This window comes from Danio rerio, chromosome 22 (assembly GCF_049306965.1).
Source record: "Danio rerio strain Tuebingen ecotype United States chromosome 22, GRCz12tu, whole genome shotgun sequence".
NCBI lineage: Eukaryota > Metazoa > Chordata > Actinopteri > Cypriniformes > Danionidae > Danio > Danio rerio.
The window spans coordinates 38,925,049-38,946,133 of NC_133197.1; the positions used below are offsets into that span (position 1 = coordinate 38,925,049).

Genomic DNA, 21,085 nt, shown 5'->3' on the forward strand with positions numbered 1-21,085 from the left:
TAGCATGTTTCTAGTATAGATTGGCATGTTTCTTGCTAGACGGTTGCTAGGGTGTTCTGAGTGCTTGCTAAGGTGTTGCTAGGTTGTTGCTAAGGTTTTGCTAGGTGGTTGCTACGGTGTTGCTAGGGTGTTCTGGGTGGTTGCTAGGCAGTTGCTAAAACAAATAGCATGATTCTAGCATGAATTAGCATGCAACTAGTCTGATTCTAGGATGAATTAGCATGTTACTAGCGTGTTTCTAGCATAAATTAGCATGTTGTTAGCATGATTATAGCATGAACTAGCATGTTATTAGCATGAATTAGCATGCTACTAGCATGAATTAGCATATTACTAGCATGATTGTAGTATAATTAGCATGTTACTAGCATGTTTCTAACATGGATTAGCATGTTACTAGAATGGTCCTAGCATGGATTAGCATGTTACTAGCAGGAGTTTAGCATAAATTAGAGTGTTGTTAGCATGATTCTAGCATGAATTAGCATGTTACTAGTATGAATTAGCTTATTACTAGCATGATTGTAGTATAATTAGCATGTTACTAGCATGTTATTAACATGGGTTAGCATGTTACTAGAATGATTCTAGCATGGACTAGCATGTTACTAGCAGGATTTTAGCATAAATTAGCGTGTTGTTAGCATGACTCTAGCATGAATTAGCATGTTACTAGCATGATTGTATTATAATTAGCATGTTACTAGCATGTTTCTAACATGGATTAGCATGTTACTAGAATTATTCTAGCATGGATTAGCATGTTACTAGCAGGATTTTAGCATAAATTAGCGTGTTGTTAGCATGATTTTAGTATAATTAGCATGTTACTAGCATGTTTCTAACATGGATTAGCATGTTACTAGAATTATTCTAGCATGGATTAGCATGTTACTAGCAGGATTTTAGCATAAATTAGCGTGTTGTTAGCATGATTCTAGCATGAATTAGCATGTTACTAGCATGAATTAGCATATTACTAGTATGATTGTAGTATAATTAGCATGTTACTAGCATGTTTCTAACATGGATTAGCATGTTACTAGAATAATTCTAGCATGGATTAGCATATTACTAGCTGGATTTTAGCATACATTAGCGTGTTGTTAGCATGATTCTAGCATGAATTAGCATGTTACTAGCATGATTTAACATATTACTAGCATGATTGTAGTATAATTAGCATGTTACTAGTATGTTTCTAACATGGATTAGCATGTTACTAGAATGATTCTAGCATGGATTAGCATGTTACTAGCAGGATTTTAGCATGAATTAGCGTGTTGTTAGCATGATTCTAGCATGAATTAGCATGTTACTAGCATGTTTCTAGCATGTTACTGTCATGATTCTAGCATGAATCAGCTTGTTTCCAGCATGAATTAGCATTAACTAACATGTGCTAGCATGTCACTAGCATGTCGCTAGCATGTTTCTAGCAATATTAGCATGTCAGTAGGATGTTAAAACTATAAGCATGTGTTAGAATAGCTAGTCACAGTCTATAGGACAGTTGCTAGGGTGCTGAAATTGGTTGCTAGGGAGTGGCTAGTAAGTCTAAAGGTCATCAGTGATTGGCTGCTGGCAGGACTGAGTTGAATAAGGTCAGACTCTAGTCTGTAGGACGGACACGCCTCTAAAAATAAAAATATACACACAATACATTCAGAAAATCCTAATTTTAAGGTAACATTCTGGCAACGCAGTGGGTAGCACGATTGCCTCAGAGCAAGAAAGTCGCTGGTTCGAGCCTCAGCTGGGTCAGTTGGAATTTCTGTGTGGAGTTTGCATGTTCTCCCTGTGTTGTCGTGGGTTTCCCCCACAGTCCAAACACATGTGGTACAGGTGAATTGGGTAGGCTGAATAGTTTGTAGTGTATGTGAATGAGTGTGTATGGGTGTTTCCCAGTGTTGGGTTGCAACTGGAAGGGCATCCGCTGCGTAAAAACGTGCTGGATAAGTTGGCGGTTCATTCCGCTGTGGCGACCCCAGATTAATAAAGGGACAAAGCCGAAAAGAAAATGAATGAATGAAGAGAGAAAGAGAGAAATTAATAGCATCAATTAATTACAAGTAAACAAAATAACTAGATAATTGACCTGTTTAGTTGCTGACGTCAGGTCCTTGAAGATGAAGAAATGCACGTGGTTGATCATGCTGTTGGCTTTGGACAGAGAGTGGATGAGCGGCTGTCTCAGCTCTTCCTTATGCACATCAATATTTTCAGGACAGCCCAGACAAGGAGCGACGCTGGCGATGATTGCCGGCTCTGCTGGAGGAGAACGTGCAGGAAAAGATTGTGTATAGTTAAAGTCAACATTATTGGGCCTCTTGTGAAAATTTAATTATCTTAGAAAATATTTTACAAGTGCTGCTAAAAGGAAAGAAGATTTCCACATACAATCCCTGACAAAAGTCTTGTCGCCTTTCCAAGTTTTAGTAATAACTTGACTTCTAGTTGATCAATTGGTATCAGAGGTGACTTCTATAGTAGTTTTTGTTTATGAATATCGATATCTGTTTCTTTGTGTTCAACAGAAGAAAGAAACTCAAATGTTTAGCACCACTTGAGTGTGAGGAAATGGTGAGGACATTTTCATATTTGGGGTAAATTGTGCCATTACGTTACTGATAACTATCAAGTAGAAAAGGTCTTAGATATAAGATGTTATTAGGGATGTAACAATATTGTAAATACCGTCATATCGCAATAGTAATTTTTTTCAGTATTACCGTAGGCGCATGACTCAATAAAACTATATTCCTGAGAAAAGTTTGCTCAGGCGAATGAAGCGAACGGGAGGTAGCAGGAACTACAATTCCCATCAGCCCAGGCGTGGCCATCATCCTTTGCGGTCTGTTGTCGCTACAGATCCAGTAATGTGGAAATGGAGTGTGCTGCTAGTAGCGGGGAAGAAAAAGAGCTGGAAATGATCGAACCTAAAGCGGGTTTTAAATCGGATGTGTGGAAGCATTTCGGTTTCTTTCTAAAAAGATACGACAAAGGAGAAAAGGTGACAGACAAAGACAAAAACAGTACTGCCAGACTGTGGTGAAATATAAGTCGGGGAATACGACTAATAACAGTCATGGGGTCTGCAGAACACAGCACACTTGTTAGATTGATGCAGACATTGACTTGTACCGTAAAGAGACCTCTATCTCACTCATGGCTTGTCCTCTCAAGTGGGGGAAAGACAATGCACAACGTTACCCACTGCTGTCAACCTTGGCTAAATCATATCTCTCTGTCCCAGAAACCTCAGTCCCAAATGAGAGGGGTTTTTTCTGTTGCAGTGGACATGCCCAGAGATCCCAGCTTTCACTAGATTATAGTTATATGATCATTTTCCTTTAAAAACCCATCTCTATCTTAGGGTGCTTTCACACCTACACTTTTGTTTTGGAACGTGTCTCGTTTGCCCAGTTAGCGCGGTTCGTTTGGCATATGTGAACAGGGCAATCGCGCTCTGTTCCGCGCCAAAGTAATCGCTCCGAGATCGCTTGAGTGAGGTGGTCACGGCTCGATTGAAACGAACCCTGGAGCGGTTCGATTGCAGTGAGAAAGCGATCCGATCTGAGCGCGGTTATATCACAGTGTTTTATGGATATGTAATAGGCTTACGGCTATATGAAGAGAGAATTATGAGTAGGGCGGGAAGTTTCGCGAGTCTCCGGATGTCCGCAAACGAGTGATGATCTCCCGGTAATCTCGCGTCTCCCTCCCAGTCCTCAAATAGGCATCGTCGCGCACCCTTCTCACCCCTCCCCACCGCATCTCTTTTCAGAAACGTCGCGCACACCCTGTCAATCACCACCAAACCACCACCTCTCCTGACAGCTGAGCGGGACGCTGCAAAATAAACCCTGACACTCTGACCAATGTGAGGAGAGTTTACTCGCACGTGACTTGTTTTAGCTCTTTTGGTCCGATTAGAAACTTTGCAGTGTGAAAGCGAACCGCTCCAAGAGCAAAGAGCAACAATGTAACAATTTTAATCTCTGTTTCGGAACAACTGAATCGATTCACAGGTGTGAAAGCACCTTTAGTTAGTGAGTGATTAAATGTGATGAGTTTTCAACAATACTAAATTGAAACTTAATTTTTTTTATATGGTTTAATAGTTTTTTGTTATTAAAATTGAAAAATTGAAGTTCCTGTTTCGAAGCTTACAGATAGATGGCTAATTTGTATGTCATTGATATGTTCAGTGCTAGGGTAAATAAACACTTTTGCCACTTTTTTCAAGTCTTTTCATTAGTTTTGTTTTTTCTGTAAATTATTCAATAAATACCGTACCGTGCCATTCATACCGAGGTATTACCGTACCGTGAAATTCTGATACCGTTACATCCCTAGTTGTTATTATCAAAATAAAACTCAGCTAGTAGTCATAATCATAATATATAATTAATAAAAGTTTATGACATATAAGGCATAATGTGATCATGTAACACAAACCTAAACAGTCATGCAGCAGCAGCTCCTCTCCTGCTTCTGTAAACTGGACTTTGGCATGACAGATCCTGAGAGCCTGAGGAAACACAAACGCACGTGTTATCTTAAGACAATGACGAACGTTATTTCGTGACATAATGAGACTAGACTCATGGCTAAAGGTCGCTTTACTCAAAGGTCAGTACTCAATAGTGACTGTCCACTGTCCCAAAAGTGATGGTGTACCATCGCAGTGAGGCTATCACTTTCCAAAACCTTTCCGTTCACTGTTCCTCGCCGGTGGAAGGATCTTCCCATTTACACAACAGAATTTCCGCAAGTTTCTCAAAGTCAGACTTTTTAAGACCATCATGGATGAAATTTCAGACTCATGCAAGACTTTTTTGTATATAATATTATAATTTTAGTCACATGTTTTAAATAAATTGTCAAAAAAGCAAACTTTTAGTTGTAGGCATACAGATATTTTAATATAACGGATCTATAATAAACTCAATGTAGCACAACAGTGTCCAGGTCAGTGTCCTCACCATCCAGTATATGGACTATAAATACACAGAGAACTTTTAAACAAATATTATTGCAAGGACAATAATTAAACCATATTGGTAAATAGAGATATAAATAAAGTTTGTTAAAAGTTCTACTGAGGTGGATTGTTGGTGATTGGTTGCATGTTGGCCCGATTATCTAGCTTTACATGCATATAGGAAAATTAAGACCTGTTTACAATTATTTAAGACCTACAGAACAAAAGTTTAGTGAATATAAGACTTTTTAATGCCACAAAAATTTAGTTTTAGACCTGTGGACACCCTTCTCGATGACTGCTGATTCACTAGTATCATTTAAATGACAACTAGAAACCCATCGCCTGAAACTCTGTCAACAAAACCAGGACCCGCTCTCATCTCCCCCACCACACAACATGGCAACCTCAAAACATTATGCGATTCTGAGTGTGCCTCACACAGGTGAGTGGGGTCGACAAACCACCTGTAGAAAACGCACTCTTTCGTCTGTCTGTTATTTTAACAGACATTTGCACCAGTTTTGCACCAGACACTTTCTCACTCCATGGGCTCTATTTTGACGATCCATGCGCAAAGTTCAAAGCGCAGGGCGCAAACGCATTGAAAGCATGTCCGAATCCACTTTTGCTATTTTAAGGACGGAAAAATCTAATAGTATCTGGATGCAGCCTTTATGATGCAAGCTGAGACTGCATCACTAAACGATGCAATGCCAGACTCAATGCACTCAATGGAGCGAGTGACGTCACTGTGACGGGTAGGGTTAGTCAGAATGAGAGAATGAGGCTCCTCATTCTTTACTTTCACTTTCACTCTCATGGATAGGGAAACCTGCGACTACTCTTTTCCTTCCCCCGTATGTACCCGTTTGCTCCTGTTATAGACCTTTCTGTTAAAATTCTGTTCGGCTTCCAAATCCTACATGACAGCCTCACACAGGTGAGTGGGATCTACAAACCACCTGTAGAAAACACACTCTTTCATCTCTCTGCCACTTTAACCAACACTTGCACCAGCTCTGCGCCAGACATGTTCTTACAATCACTCCATATTCCTTTAAAAAACATTGTACATTTAAAAAGTGTGCCTCACATAGGTGAGTGGGCTTGACAAACCACCTGTAAAAACACTTTTCTCCCTCTATAAAAACCCACCTGCTTAATCTAGCACTTAATTCTCTGAGCACTAACAGTTCCTCTGTATGATCAGCACATCTTGTGTGTATCGCCTCTATTTTTTGAATCGCTGATGCCTCCTCAATTGTAGATGTTGGACTGAAGCAGCTGATGTTCATTTACACTGAGGAAGGGCAGAGGGTTGCTGAAGAACTACTAAGAGATTTCAGCTGCTGTCTGGGCTTTCCATGTCTTTCTACACCTTCCTTTCTTCATGTGTTCGATACTTTTTCCCTGTGTTATTTCCTTTTATTACACATAGCTTCATTTGTAAACTAATTAATATTGTTTTCTTTGCATATATGGGTTTATATATACATATACATATATATATATATATATATATATATATATATATATATATATATATATATATATATATATATACATATACATATACATATATATATATATATATATATATATATACATATACATATATATATATATATATATATATATATATATATATATATATATATATATATATATATATATATATATTCTGTCAAATTTAAGTTGCTAAGTCTGCATAGTTTTATTCTTTATTTCACTCTCAAACTTATTAAAACTGACCACTGAATTAACAATAACGAACACTGGAGGAGGATTTTTATTTTCTTTAGTCACTTCCACCCTGTCCTCTAGATGGAGCTCCTATCTGTAAACACTGAACGGCTGCTTCCGCTCCTGCATCTTCAGTGCTAAAACTGAGCAAGAGTGAAATGAAGACGCATACAAGTACAAAGAGAGTGGAGATTAAATGCATACGGCCACAATACAAAACAACGCAATACTGTTGCTATAAGTGGGATATTTGACTGCTGAGGCATAACACTAACATGCTTTATTCTCTAATAATTCATCATGTTGTGCGTACTTATCCCTCACATATTCAATGCTGAACTAATAAAACAAATCATTTGCATATTTCAAATCCTACATTGCTGTTTATGTTGCTTTAATGAATAATTCACCACATAAATTACACAATTAAAGGGACAGTTCACCCAAAAATGAACATTTACACCATAGTTACTCTCCCTACCTTGTTCAAAACTCTTGTTATTCTGTTGAACGCGAAAGAAGACACTTTGAAGAAAGCTGGAATGGAAGTCAATGGTTACCCGTTTCCAACATTCCTCAAAGTATCTTCTTTTGTGTTTTTGTGTTTAACAGAAGAAAGAAAGCTAAATTACTGATTTTTCAGTTTTGGGTGAACTTAAGTCAAGTCAAGTTGAGCTTTATTGTCTTTTAAATACATGTGTAGACCTAAACTGAAGCTGAATGTTGTGTCTTGGAGCTAAAATAAATAAGCACAATCATTAATATGAACACTGGATGTAAGAGCTACTGTTTTCAATCTATATATATAACTAACATACCGGAGAGGTAATCTAACTAAACATGTATTCATACATTTTGGCTTATTCCCTTTATTAATCAGGGGTTGCCACAGCGGAATGAACCGCCAACTTATCCAGCATATGTTTTATGCAGCGGATGCCCTTCCAGCCGCAACCCAACACTGGGAAACACCCATACACTCTTGCATTCACACACATCCACTACAAACAATTTAGTTCAAGCAGTTCACCTATAGCGCATGTGTTTGGACTTGTGGGGGAAACCGGAGCACAACATCGTGCAAGATATTGTGCAAAAGAGGAATCCAAGGAATTAAGGAAAACAAGTGTGACGTGGTTTCTGTGGTACATTCACAAGTAGTAGTTGTTTACATCATTGTGTCCAGAAAATTACAAATAACACCAGCAAATTAGGAAAAGATCTTCATCGGTGTGAGCGCACTTGTTGCAAATCCTCATGACGCAAACACATACAAATAACAAACGTGCTGCACCGTCTCACAACACATGCAAATAGTAGAGAACACAACGAAATGTTTCAAGGGGACCAAATACGTGACAGACCAGGCTGGGATTTGTTTATTGAGCCGTGACTTTTGCTCACTGTAGTTGTATGGTGATCTTTGAAAGCTGAGGGTTTTTTTTTTTTTTTTGGTTTATTTTAACATCCTGATTACATCATCCCACTCTCTCAGCCAGCTTAAAGGGCACCTATGGTAAAAAATCTACTTTTCAAGCTGTTTGGACAGATCTGTGTGTTGGTATAGTGTATAGACCGTCATACTGGGGTGATATGAACTCACCCAGTGCTTTTTTTTCAATTTAACTACAAAAAAAAGGGTCAACCAATTGGAGCTGTTTTCAAATCGATCGCACCATTACATAGGTGTGCGGTCCCCCCGCCCACTGAATAGATTGACAGCTGCGCGCATTAACATGTCTCGGTAGTCACGTGTATAATCATGTCAACAAGACCAGGCAGACATACGCAAAGCAACCGCGAATAAAAGGTCTGTTCTGTTCGCTAGGATCAGCAATCATCATCAAATGTGATTAAGAGTAAGTTTCACATGTTTAAAGTGTTTTAAAACAGAGTATGTGTGTAATTAATTACAGCGATTTACTTCAGCTTTACTTCATCAGCACAGCCGCGTGTCAGAACAATTATAAAAGAAGATGCTTCAATCCCGGTTTGTGGAAGTTAAATCAGGTTTATTTTGTACATTAGCATAACAGATATCCACACAGCACTGGAGGTTAGCCTTAACTAAGCTAAGCGCGCTCTGTCTGCCTGCCTGTGTGTGTGTGTGTGTGTGTGTGTGTGTGTGTGTGCGTGCGTGCGTCAACTTTGTAACGATATTGTGTGTGACTCATCAATGCAACTTCACAATACTGATTAGTAAAGGGTAGTCCTTACTGTAGTATCTCACAAACGCTACGCGAGACCTTCTTCGTCTAAGTCTGTCTGTTGTCTGACGCAGCCGAGGGAGGAGATTAAAGCACGCGGGAAGGCACGTAGAAACAGTAGGTGGGCAGAACTCGGCTTAAAGGCGCAGTACGACAAAACCACCCCCTGCTGGAAATGTGTATAAAACAGCATCTTGTAAAAGGTATAATGAAAAATCTGATGGGTGTTTTGATCTGAAACTTTATATACACATTCTAGAGACGCAAAAGTCTTATATTAAATCTGAAAAAAGGGGTAACCTAGGTGCTCTTTAAGTTCGAACAAACAGCAGACGCCATTTTTTGAGTGAGATTATTCAGATTCATTCATCCATTTTTCTTCGGCTTAGTCTCCATTTTAGAGGTCTCCACAGTGGAATGAAACGGCAACTAATTCCAGCATTTGTTTTATGCAGCGGATGCCCCTCCAGCTGCAACCCAGTACTGGGAAACACCCATACACACATTCATACATTACGGCTACGGTTTTCAATTCAGCTATAGTGCATGTGTTTGGACTGACCAACACGGAAAGACTCCACACAGAAATGCCAACAGGCCCAGCTGAGACTCGAATAGGCGACCTTCTTTCTGTGAGGCGACAGTGCTAACCACTAAGCCACCTGGCCACCCAAAAATAATAACAAGAATAGAAATTTGAAGAAATACAAGTTCATTTATTCTCTTTTCGGCTTATTCCCTTTATTAATCCAGGGTCGCCACAGCGGAATGAACCGCCAACTTATTCAGCATATGTTTTACACAGCGTATGCCCTTCCAGCTGCAACCCATCTTCGGGAAACATCCACACACGCACTCATTCACACTTATACACTATTGACAATTTAGCCTACCCAATTCACCTGTACCGCATTTCTTTGGACTGTGGGGGAAACCCACGCAAATGCAGGGAGAACATGCAAACTCCACACAAAAACGCCAACTGACCCAGCCGAACCAGCGACCTTCTTGCTGTGAGGCGACAGCAATACCTACTGCGCCACTGTATGCCCAGAAACAGAAGTTACGCAATGGAAAATAAACACAAATAATGAATTCTGAAGATCTCACCTTATCTGCTTGCTGTAGGTAGTCGCACTCATGCCAAGTCTTCTCTCCTCCAGCAGGACAGTCAGTCTCTCTGCTGGAAAACCGCACCAACAAAACGTCCCCCGATTCATTCTGCGCCTGCCGAAAACATCTTTATTACACCACACTGACAATAAAATCCATGAATTAGCAGTACATTTTCCGTATTTTGTGATTCATGTTTGTATTTTGATTTTATTTGTGTTTTGGAATTGCATTGTGGGAGCTCGATCATCCTTTACAACAACATATTACCTTTAAAAGTTAACTAAAGCGACTTTTATGAACATTTTAATAGTGATATTTTAATAGTGATATGAATATAGAGACTGATTCCTGTAAGACTCCAGTGACAGACGAGTCCTGGCATTGATCCTGAAGGGCCAGCCTGTACACCAGCCTGCACACCAGCTTCTCCCTGATGGGCGTCCAGCGTTCTCCAGCCTCCTGCGCCTAGACTGCATCTCTACACAAGACGTTTGACCATAGGGGACATGGTCGTGCCCAGCTGAGCCTGGTTTCTCTCGAGGTCTTTAATTCTTCACTTTTGCCAATTGGTGAAGTATTTTCCTCGCCGCTGTCGCCACTTGCTTGCATGGTTCGGGATCTGTAGAGCTGCGCATCGATGGATTTGCTCTTCAGTGTTTGGACTCTTAGCAGTGGAAATTAAACCACACTGAACTGAACTGAACTTAAACTCTGAAAACTGTTTCATTTTACTATTATCTTCTATGTGAAGCTGCTTTGACACAATCTACATTGTAAAAGCGCTATACAAATTAAGGTGAATTGAAAAAAAAACATAGGTAAGATCTCTCCTGGAAAAACGGCTATAGTCAGGGAACTGTTTAGTTTACCTGCCCTACTTGTCTACAGTTGTCTATGCTGTCAATTTAGATTTGTCAATTTTCTTATGTTACATGTTTTTGATCTGTGTGAGGAAACCGGAGAGCCCGGTGAAACTGACGCAAATACGAGGAGAACATGCAAACTTTGCACAGAAACGCCGACCTTGCCAGGAAGGGTCCGAGCTGATGACATTCTTGCCGTGGTGCTAACCTCTAGGCCTCCGTGCTGCCCTGACAAGGAAAGGGAGGAGTAGGGGTGGAGGGGGGATTCTTCAAGACGAAGATGGCTGAAGTAAGATACTCTGGTTATTTATAGTGGTTAAGGAGTCGTCTGATTGGTAAATCAGTGTTAGCTAATGTGGACCAGGTGCTATCAATTATAAGCACGTGCTCCTCTCGAAATTAGTTTATAAATAAACTTCACTTATATTATATATTGATGAGGATGTCAATATGCCATATTCAAGCATCTGTGTCTTTTAAATGTTCGGTTCAAACCTTGATTTTAATTATAGTCAGTTTTGGATTTTGGGCCGTAACAATGACCATTATGGCCCATTTCCACAAAGTGGTACGGTACGGTTCGGCTTGGTACGCTTTTATGGCCGTTTCCAATGTCAAAAGGCGTACCGAACCGAATACTATATCACTTTTTCAGCACCCTTTCAAAAAGGTACTAAACACGAGAAAGGGTACCAAAAGGTGTAGTTAGACGCGCAGCTGAACGCTATTGGTTTACAGAGATATGTCATTCGCTTATGCAACAAGCCAGAATGAAAACAAAAGAGCCGGCATGTTTGAAATACACAGCCGAGAGATTACAGCGGAATTATATATACATATAATAACGAGCCATGTTCGATCCGGGCTCAAACAAACCTTGTCGTCTTGTTGATGAACAGCCACAAAGCCATGGAGTAGAGCAGAATCTACCCTGTGCCTCGTAGTTTTTTACGAGCCAGTCTGAAGCGCGAGCGGTTTCGCTTTCTTGCTTGGCTCGTCGTGCATCTATATCTGAAATAACAAACTTCTTGAGCTGATGATAATAACGTACGCTTGATTATTGACGTGCTTTTGAAACCCGATCCTGTCAGATACTGACAAACACGAGAGTGAACCGCGGAAAAAAGGAGAAGCCGGGAAAAAAGGAGCACATTATTTCTTCAGCAAACGTAAACAAACTATCATGTTTTATTTTTTATCATCAGCTTTTGGACTAATATGAACTCAGAATGATGGAGTGACTCTCTAACAGAGGCTACATGTGCTGCTGAAGATTACAGACACAGATGAGAGGTTTTCTCTGACTGTGGGCTATGTATTGTGTGTTGTTTTTGAACCTATTTAAGGACTAAATGTCTGCTGTGTGTAGTTCTTCTGTAGTTGTTAACATATCGAAGACTGTAAGGGTCTGTATGTGTTCATATATGTTCATTTATTTATTTATTTAATATAATTGCAGATGTTACAGTAGCCTGTTTCACACTGTCATTGATCTGCAGTTATAATCAAATCATGTTCATAGAAAAGTTAGTCATGAACATTTATACAGAAGTATTGATGAGTGTAAAGCATCTGTTTTGTGAGAGGTGCTTCTCATATGATATGTAAGCGACCAGTACAGCGTTATTGTAGACATTTTCTCATGCGAGAATAATGCGAATGAAACTTTGTCATACACCACGCCCACCAAAAGGGCACCCTTGGTAGTAAAAACCAGAGCCGGATAAAGGTGACCTGTACCGACCCAAACCGTACCGTACTGTACCAGTCAGTGGATACGAGCCATTAGTTGTTAATAAAACCTGCATGTTGTCCATCATCTTAAAGTTGCATTGCATACGTCATTCATTTTCTTGTAGGCTTAGTACCTTTATTAATCCGGGGTCACCACAGCGGAATGAACCGCCAACTTATCCAGCAAGTTTTTACGCAGCAGATGCCCTTCAAGCCGCAACCCATATCTGGGAAACATCCGCACACACACACTCATACACTACGGACAATTTAGCCTACCCACTTCACCTGTACCGCATGTCTTTAGACTGTGGGGGAAACCGGTGCACCTGGAGGAAACCCACGCGAAAACAGGGAGAACCTGCAAACTCCACACAGAAACACCAACTGAGCCGAGGCTCGAACCAGCGACCTTCTTGCTGTGAGGTGACAGCACTACCTAATGCGCCACTGCGTCGCCCCACATTACATAAGGATTTCTCTATATTTATTTTATGTAACATGATTTCATACTACTAAAATGCAAATAAAAGTCACTTTGTTCAACTGTAGAGTTGAATTTTCAACATCAAAAGTCGACTGAGCTGAGATCATCATACCATAATGCAATCCAAAACCATGAATAAATGTAAAAAACTTTATTACCAGTTTTCTTTTACAGTGTATTGAATTTACAAATGTGGTTGCAAACAATTTATATGGGCTGAATTTAAACAAACAGGTGAAATTTCCCCTATGGTCACCTAATGTGCCTTTCAGTTTAAAAGCTAATAATTCTTGCTAAGTAATGTTTAGGCTGCGGCACATTTTTGAAGACCCTCTACCACCCCAGCTCCACCTGTTTAGATCTGCTACGAGGGGTTACATGTACAGTGCTCATCATATATGAGTAATCCCCCCACAAATCTCTCAGTTACATTAATATTTTCTATAGGATGCTTTACAACAGTGTTTCTCAACTGGGTCGTGGAGTGTGTGGTCAAAAAAAAAAAAACAACAACAAAAGTTACATTTTTTACTTATTTTGCTTATATCGGACTTTTATTTTGCAATGTGTGCGCGACAACCCTACCCTATTTCATTTCATTTAATTATTGCAATAAATATGTCGAAGCCTAAGTACGACACCGAATATATAAAGTATGGATATATATATACATATATATATATATATATATATATATATATATATATATATATATATATATATATATATATATATATATATATTGACGACAAAAAAGACTTAAAACCTTTTAAATTAAAACAACATTTAGAAACCAGAAAACATGTTATATAAACATGTTTATTATTAACAGTATTTGTTATTTTTACTTTATAATATTTCTATAATTTGATCCATTTTGTTAAATGACAGCAATAAAATATTGTTTATTTGTAAGTCTTGGTAAATTTCTTATGATGTATCTGTCACTACTTATGTTAACAAATAAATACAAATTAAGTATAATTCCTAAAACTGTATTATAGTTCCTAAAAATTGCGGTCGCGGCTTGATGACCATGTAAAAATGTGGGTCCCATGGCCAAACCAGTTGAGAACCCCTGCTTTACAATATTACATATGTGCATATACATTAGTTTAGTCAGTACTGAAGCCAAATCTGAAGCTCATCTAACAAAATAACTTACAATAAGGTTTAAAAAATTAGTAGCCCAAATTTATATGTTAGGGAAAATATTAAATAACATTTTCAAAGAAAGCAAAAATCAAGAGAAACTAAAAATATGTACAATTTTGTTGAACTTTTGTAAGTTGTAATGTTTTGTTGCATGAATTTATTTGTATTATCTTTCCATTTTTATATATGCTAGGTGATTAAAATGTTATTTTAATAATATATCTGTTTTGTTCAAATGCACCAATATATATGACCCATAAAATGCTGTACTTATATATGCTGAGCACTGTATTACATTTGCGGCAGCAGTGTGTTATATTCTCAGATGGCATGTCTGTGTATATACTGGCAGTAGCAAGTCTTAGTACTTGCGCTGCCATAATAATCAAAGCAGCTGCAGCAGCAGCATAGCAGATCTATTCCGCGAAGACCATATACATATTCATTACCATACTAAATCCAGAGAGTGTTCATGACAGAAATGAAGTTAAACTTTACTAAACTTAGGTTGTTTGTTTAAATTCAGTCCATATAAATAGTTTGCAACCACTTACCTTAAAACACTGAGTAAATCCAATGAATCATTTTTACTCAAGTGTAAAGGCACCGCTTTTTCTCAAATTTCTCGAAATTAAAACATCTTCAAAGTCCAATCTTACTTTGGTGGCCTCCAGGATCTCATAGAGAGCCAGCTGAGCTCCTTCGGTGATCATTTTATTATGTGTCCCAAGAGTTAAATTCACCACTTTTTCCACTCGTCTGTCATCACACGGGACGCTAGAGTCTGTCTGTGCAAGTCCACCACAAAAATAAAGCCAAAGCATAGCCAAAACCGTCAAGATCTTGTCCCGCGCCATTGTCTCCAATATCTCTGCTCTTCTGAGAACCCCCCCAAAAAACAGTGTGAGGAGTGAAAGGGTTCAGAAGCGCTCCTGCTGGACTCTATCCACCCCTGTAATGATTTACTCACTGGTAAAGCACTCAATTCTGTGTGTCCTCGTTCTCCCGCTGTCCTAATATGGACTGGTGGGTATTCAGTGCAATGTTTACTCATATGAGCTGCTCTCCAACAACACACACATGCACTGTTCCCCCCAAAATCAGTGATAACACACTGCTAAAAAACAACAAATGCTTTTCTTACTTGGAGTTTTTGTGTTGTTTCTAGTCAAAATATCTACAAATTCTAAAAAAATCAAGAAGCATTATGTAGACGAGAGAAAAATATTAAATCGTTTTTAGAAATAATACGTTAAATTTACAAAGTACTTGTTGAAATAATACATGAAATAGGTATTTTAAGAAACATGCTTTAACCTAAATATCCGAACATGTTATATTCCAAATTTGAAGTTGATACCTCAAAAAATTGTTTGGCTGCAGTACCAAACATGACCACCAGTTGGCATTCAGTTTACATTGGTGATTGTACAACGGCACCGCCTATGTTTTGAGGAGTATGAACTGAATTTTTAAAATATTTTTGACATCATATTCTAAAGAAAAAAAAAAAAAAAAATATATATATATATATATATATATATATATATATATATATATATATATATATATATATATATATATATATATATATACTGTATATATATAACCCTATATATATATAACCCTTTATGCGAGAACAGGATGGACAAGAGAAATTTAAAAAGTTTAAAAAGTTTAAAAAATTTAAATTTTTTTAAATTTTAAATTTTAAATTTAAAAATTTTAATTTTAAATTTTTTTTTAAAATTTAAAAAATTTAAAAAGACAAGAGAAATACAAAAAGTGTACACAGCGACCTCTGGTGGATTCTCAAAAACAAAAACTGCGAGCAGTTTCTCAAAAAATGAACTTTCAGAAAGATTTTGTTTGGCTGCAGTACCAAACATGACCACCAGTTGGCATTTAGTTTACATAAGGTGACCATATAAGAGTGTCCACTATATTTTGAGGAACATGAACCATATTTTTTTATATTTTTTATCATATATAGTGTGTACCTGTCGGTGATGTCTATGTGACTTAATATATTATTTCTTATACAGTATACAGTTTCAAACGACTAAAATGTCAGTAAAAGTCAAACTGCAAAGCTGAATTTTCAACATCAAAAGTGGACGGAGCAGAGATAAAAATCCCATAACACAATTCACAAAAAAGAAATCTGTGAATCACAAAATTGTTAACATGTTAATTAACGGATATGTTTGACAGTGTAGAAAAGTCTGTCAGTGTCCGAATGCAGCGCTGTGTTAAACAAATTGACAAAAGCAGCTGTGTGTATTTAAGCACACACTTTGTCCTCTCTACCTTTGACCTGCGCTGTGTGTTTAACTCTAATGAAATTAAAGAAATGCATTGAAGCGGAGACTTTCACGACTCGATCTTTGACTATTTAATTAAATACAATTTTCCAGTAATCTCAACTTAAATTGGTCAAACTGACAAAAATGTTTAATTAAACCTGCATAACTTATTGAAATGAGTCAAAATAGCATAAAAACATTTGCTGTCATATAATATTTCACAGTGTAGGAAAATAATGTGAAAGAAATGATACAACAAAAAGTCATGATAACAATTTTTATGTTATTTTAATTAATTTTAATAAGTGAATCAGGTTTCAACACTTTCTTCTTTTAGTTATACACAGTTTAACTCAATTGTTTTTGTCAGTTTGATTGATATAAGTTCATTATGCATTAAAGTTTCCATTAAATTAGGTCAAAACGTTCAATTGATTCAACTAAAACGTTTAGGCAGCAAAAATGTACTCTACAAACTGTTCACTTGCTAATTTAGCCTATAATGAGTATCACAACAATGAATTTCCCAAGATGATTGCAGTAAACTATTGCTGAAATGTATGTTTTCTATGCTTTTATGATTTATTTTGCTATTAGTTTCATAGACAAATATTGTAACACTACTTTAAAAACTGTTTATTTGTTCATTTAGCTTAATAAATATTAAAATAATACATTTTACAAGACGACGGCAGTAAACTATTGTTAAAATTATGATTTTAATATTTGATTTAATAGAAAAGAGTAATGTAAAGCTACTTTACAATCAGTTAATTTGTTCATTTAGCTTAATAAATATTAAAATAATACATTTAAAAAGACAATTGCAGTAAACTATTGTTAAAATGATGATTTTGCTATTAGTTTAATAGACAAATAATGCAATGTTATGTTTTTAAACTGTTCATTTGTAAATTTAGCCTATAGTAAGTATTAAAATAATGCATTTTACATTTTACAAGATGATTATAATAAACTATTGTTAAAATAATTATTTGCTTTCATCGAAAACAATGTTACAGTACATTACAAACTGTTTATGTGTTGATTTAGCCAATAGTAAGTATTAAAATAATGCATTTTACCAGACGACTGCAGTAAACTATTGTTAAAATGATGATTTTGCTATTTGATTTAATAGAAAAAGTAATGTAAAGCTACTTTACAATCTGTTAGTTTGTTCATTTAACTTAATAAATATTAAAATAATACACTTTACAAGACGATTATGATAAACTATTGTTAAAATAATTATTTGCTTTCATCAAAAACAATGTAACACTACATTACAAACTGTTTATTTGTTGATTTAGCCTATAATAAGTATTAAAATAGTGCATTTTACCAGACGATTACAGTAAACTATTGTTAAATTGATGATTTTGTTATTTGATTTAATAGAAAAAGTAATGTAAAGCTACTTTACAATCAGTTAATTTGTTCATTTAGCTTAATAAATATTTAAATAATACATTTTATAAGACAACTGCAGTAAATTATTGTTAAAATTGTGATTTTTTTATTAGTTTAATAGAGAAATAGTGTAATGCTATGTTTTCAAACTGTTTATTTGTTCATATAGCTTAATAAATATTAAAATAATACATTTTACAAGACAAATGCAGTAAACTATTGTGTAAAATGATGATTTTGCTATTAGTTTAACAGACAAATATGCAATGTTATAATTTAAACTGTTCATTTGTAAATTTAGCCTATAGTAAGTATTAAAATAATACATTTTATAAGACAATTGCAGTAAACTATTGTTAAAATTTTGATTTGCTTTCATCGAAAAACAATGTAACACTACAATAAAAACTGTTCATTTGTAAATTTAGCCTATAGTAAGTATTAAAATAATACATTTTACCAGACATTCACAGTAGACTAGTGCTAAAATGATATTTGTGCTGTGTGTAACACAAGAATCCTCTTAATTTACAGTGAAAACAGTGATCAAATATTCTCAGAAAGCCATGACCCAGAGTAACTGGAAGGTGTTTGCTGATAAACCAACATTATTCGTTATTTATCAGAGTTCAGTAACCTGCTGGTCACTTATTTTGGACCAAAAATAATTACTGTTGGTGCGACACGGTGGCGCAGTGGGTGGCACCATCGTCTCACAGCAAGAGGGTCACTGGTTTGAGCCTCGGCTGGGCCAGTTGGCATTTCTATGTGGAGTTTGCATGTTCTCCCCGTGTTGGTGTGGGTACAAGACGAGCTATAGGTGAATTGGGTAAACTAAATTGTCCCAAGTGTATTGTGTGAGTGGGAATGAGAGTGTTTCCAAAACTGAGCTGGAAGGGCATCCGCTGTGTAAAACAGATGCTGGAAGAGTTGGTGGTTCATTCCGCGGTGGCGACGCCTGATAAATAAGGGACTAAGCCGAAGGAAAGTGAATGAATTTTACAAGATAATTACAGTAAACTATTGTTGAAATTTTGAACACACACACACACACACACACACACACACATACGTTTGTTTTTGTGAAAAGTGGGGACATTACATAGGTTTCCATTCATTTTATACTGTCCAAACTGTATATTGTATTGCCCTTGTGTGTATATTGTATTGTGTGAGACTGTGTGCAGCTTTACTCTCTGATTAAACTCATTCTGTAGGATTTATAAGCATTTTGAGAAATGAGGACGTCACCAATGTCCTCATATTTCACCCCCGTTTTGTAATACCTGTGTCATACCCATGTCATTATACAGATTTGTGTCCTGATATGTCACAAAAACACGTACACACACACACACACACACACACACACACACGCAAACGTACTTTTGACAGGTCAGAAAATGAGTTTCAGCATCAAGCAAACAGGGAAGGGAAGTAAAACACTGAACAGAGCAAATAAAGTGTGAACTCAGTCACACATTACAAAACGACAAAAAAAATCTGTGTAAAAAAAGGAAAAAGAAAGAAGACTGATGATTCTTTGTAGTTGAATTATTGAGGCTGTGTTGCCGATTGTGGCTCATTTAAAATACTTGTTTGCACTTATTTTTGAAAGTTTATACTGTGGCTTCCAGTAGAGTAAAGTTACACATTACAAATACTCCAACCACTGTAACTGAGTAGTTTTGCTCAGGAATTGTACTTTACTAAGTTGTTTGAAAAATGTGTGCTTTTACTTTCCCTTGAGGACATTTTTAATGCAGTATTGGGACTTTCAGCAGTGAAATTTAAACCACACTGAACTTGTTGGGGAATTCATTGTGTCTTGATGAATTTCTGATGAATGTCTTACTCTCATGTATATGCTTATTTGAGTGGTTTCAGTATTATTATCTATTATATTATTACCCATACCTGTGGCATTATTATCAGGTATGTGTCCTTTGGTAAATAAAAAAGTCATTCTGTGCAAATGCAGTCAGAGATGAGAAGAGAAATTAGAAGAGCAGCATTAATGTCACAATGAGGGTTGATTTATGGAAGCAAGGCCAAAAGGACACCTGCGTTCTGTTCTGTAACTCATGATAAGGCACACCTGCACGTGCGCCCACACTCACTTGTACTGACATCTAAAGAATTATGAGTACATATGAACTTCAGCTGAACTTACAGTTGACAGCTCAGTGGACAGTGAACAAGATATATTGTTAAGCATTGTTTTTGGCCTTAGACCTTAACTGGACATGGGTAAGACCCCTGAAAGACCCTGAGATTTAAGATCCCATTAGCGGAGAAGCTGATGGAGGTGTGTAATGTGTAAAGTTGGGTGGAGCATTAAGACACAGAAACGTATTTAAACTGTGTGCTAGCCTGTGTTCGGCACACACGAACGACCTGTCTCTGTTGTTACTGATGCTGTAACAATAAACTGATTCAAATAATCTGGTCAGAGTGAGTCTACAGTTAACGACTCACTGATTCAAATGATCTGGTCAGAGTGAGTCTACAGTTAACGACTCACTGATTCAAATGATCTGGTCAGAGTGAGTCGACAGTTAACGACTCACTGATTCAAATGATCTGGTCAGAGTGAGTCGACAGTTAACGACTCACTGATTCAAATGATCTGGTCAGAGTGAGTCTACAGTTAACGACTCACTGATTCAAATGATCTGGTCAGAGTGAGTCTACAGTTAATGACTCACTGATTCAAATGATCTGGTCAGAGTGAGTCGACAGTTAACAACTCACTGATTCAAATAATCTGGTCAGAGTGAGTCTACAGTTAATGACTCACTGATTCAAATGATCTGGTCAGAGTGAGTCTACAGTTAACGACTCACTGATTCAAATGATCTGGTCAGAGTGAGTCTACAGTTATGTCAAGTTGTCATGACAAAGACAAAAACAGGTTGTGATGTATTTGTTTATGTCAAGTTGTTATAACAAACAATGTCATCTCCGCATTTAAAGTGTTATAACTGAGCAAATGACACTTAATAACAGCTCTCATAAGCATGCATAAAACCTCCTTCACATTCATGTCATGATTATAAAGGTTTCATGAC

At 37.0% G+C, this 21,085-nt stretch overlaps 1 protein-coding gene across 5 annotated transcripts in view; it reads right to left on the bottom strand.

Moving 5' to 3' along the window:
* Positions 1–21,085, bottom strand: part of kng1 (kininogen 1) — a 38,721-nt gene that overhangs the window by 4,983 nt on the left and 12,653 nt on the right. For 2 of the 5 annotated variants that reach the window (XM_073936462.1, XM_073936461.1), the window contains 3 exons: positions 10,051–10,167; positions 4,462–4,534; positions 2,099–2,268 (listed from right to left, as the gene is read on the bottom strand). In XM_073936462.1, the coding sequence (XP_073792563.1) occupies positions 2,099–2,268; positions 4,462–4,534; positions 10,051–10,167 (360 nt within the window). 5 annotated transcript variants of the gene reach the window in all.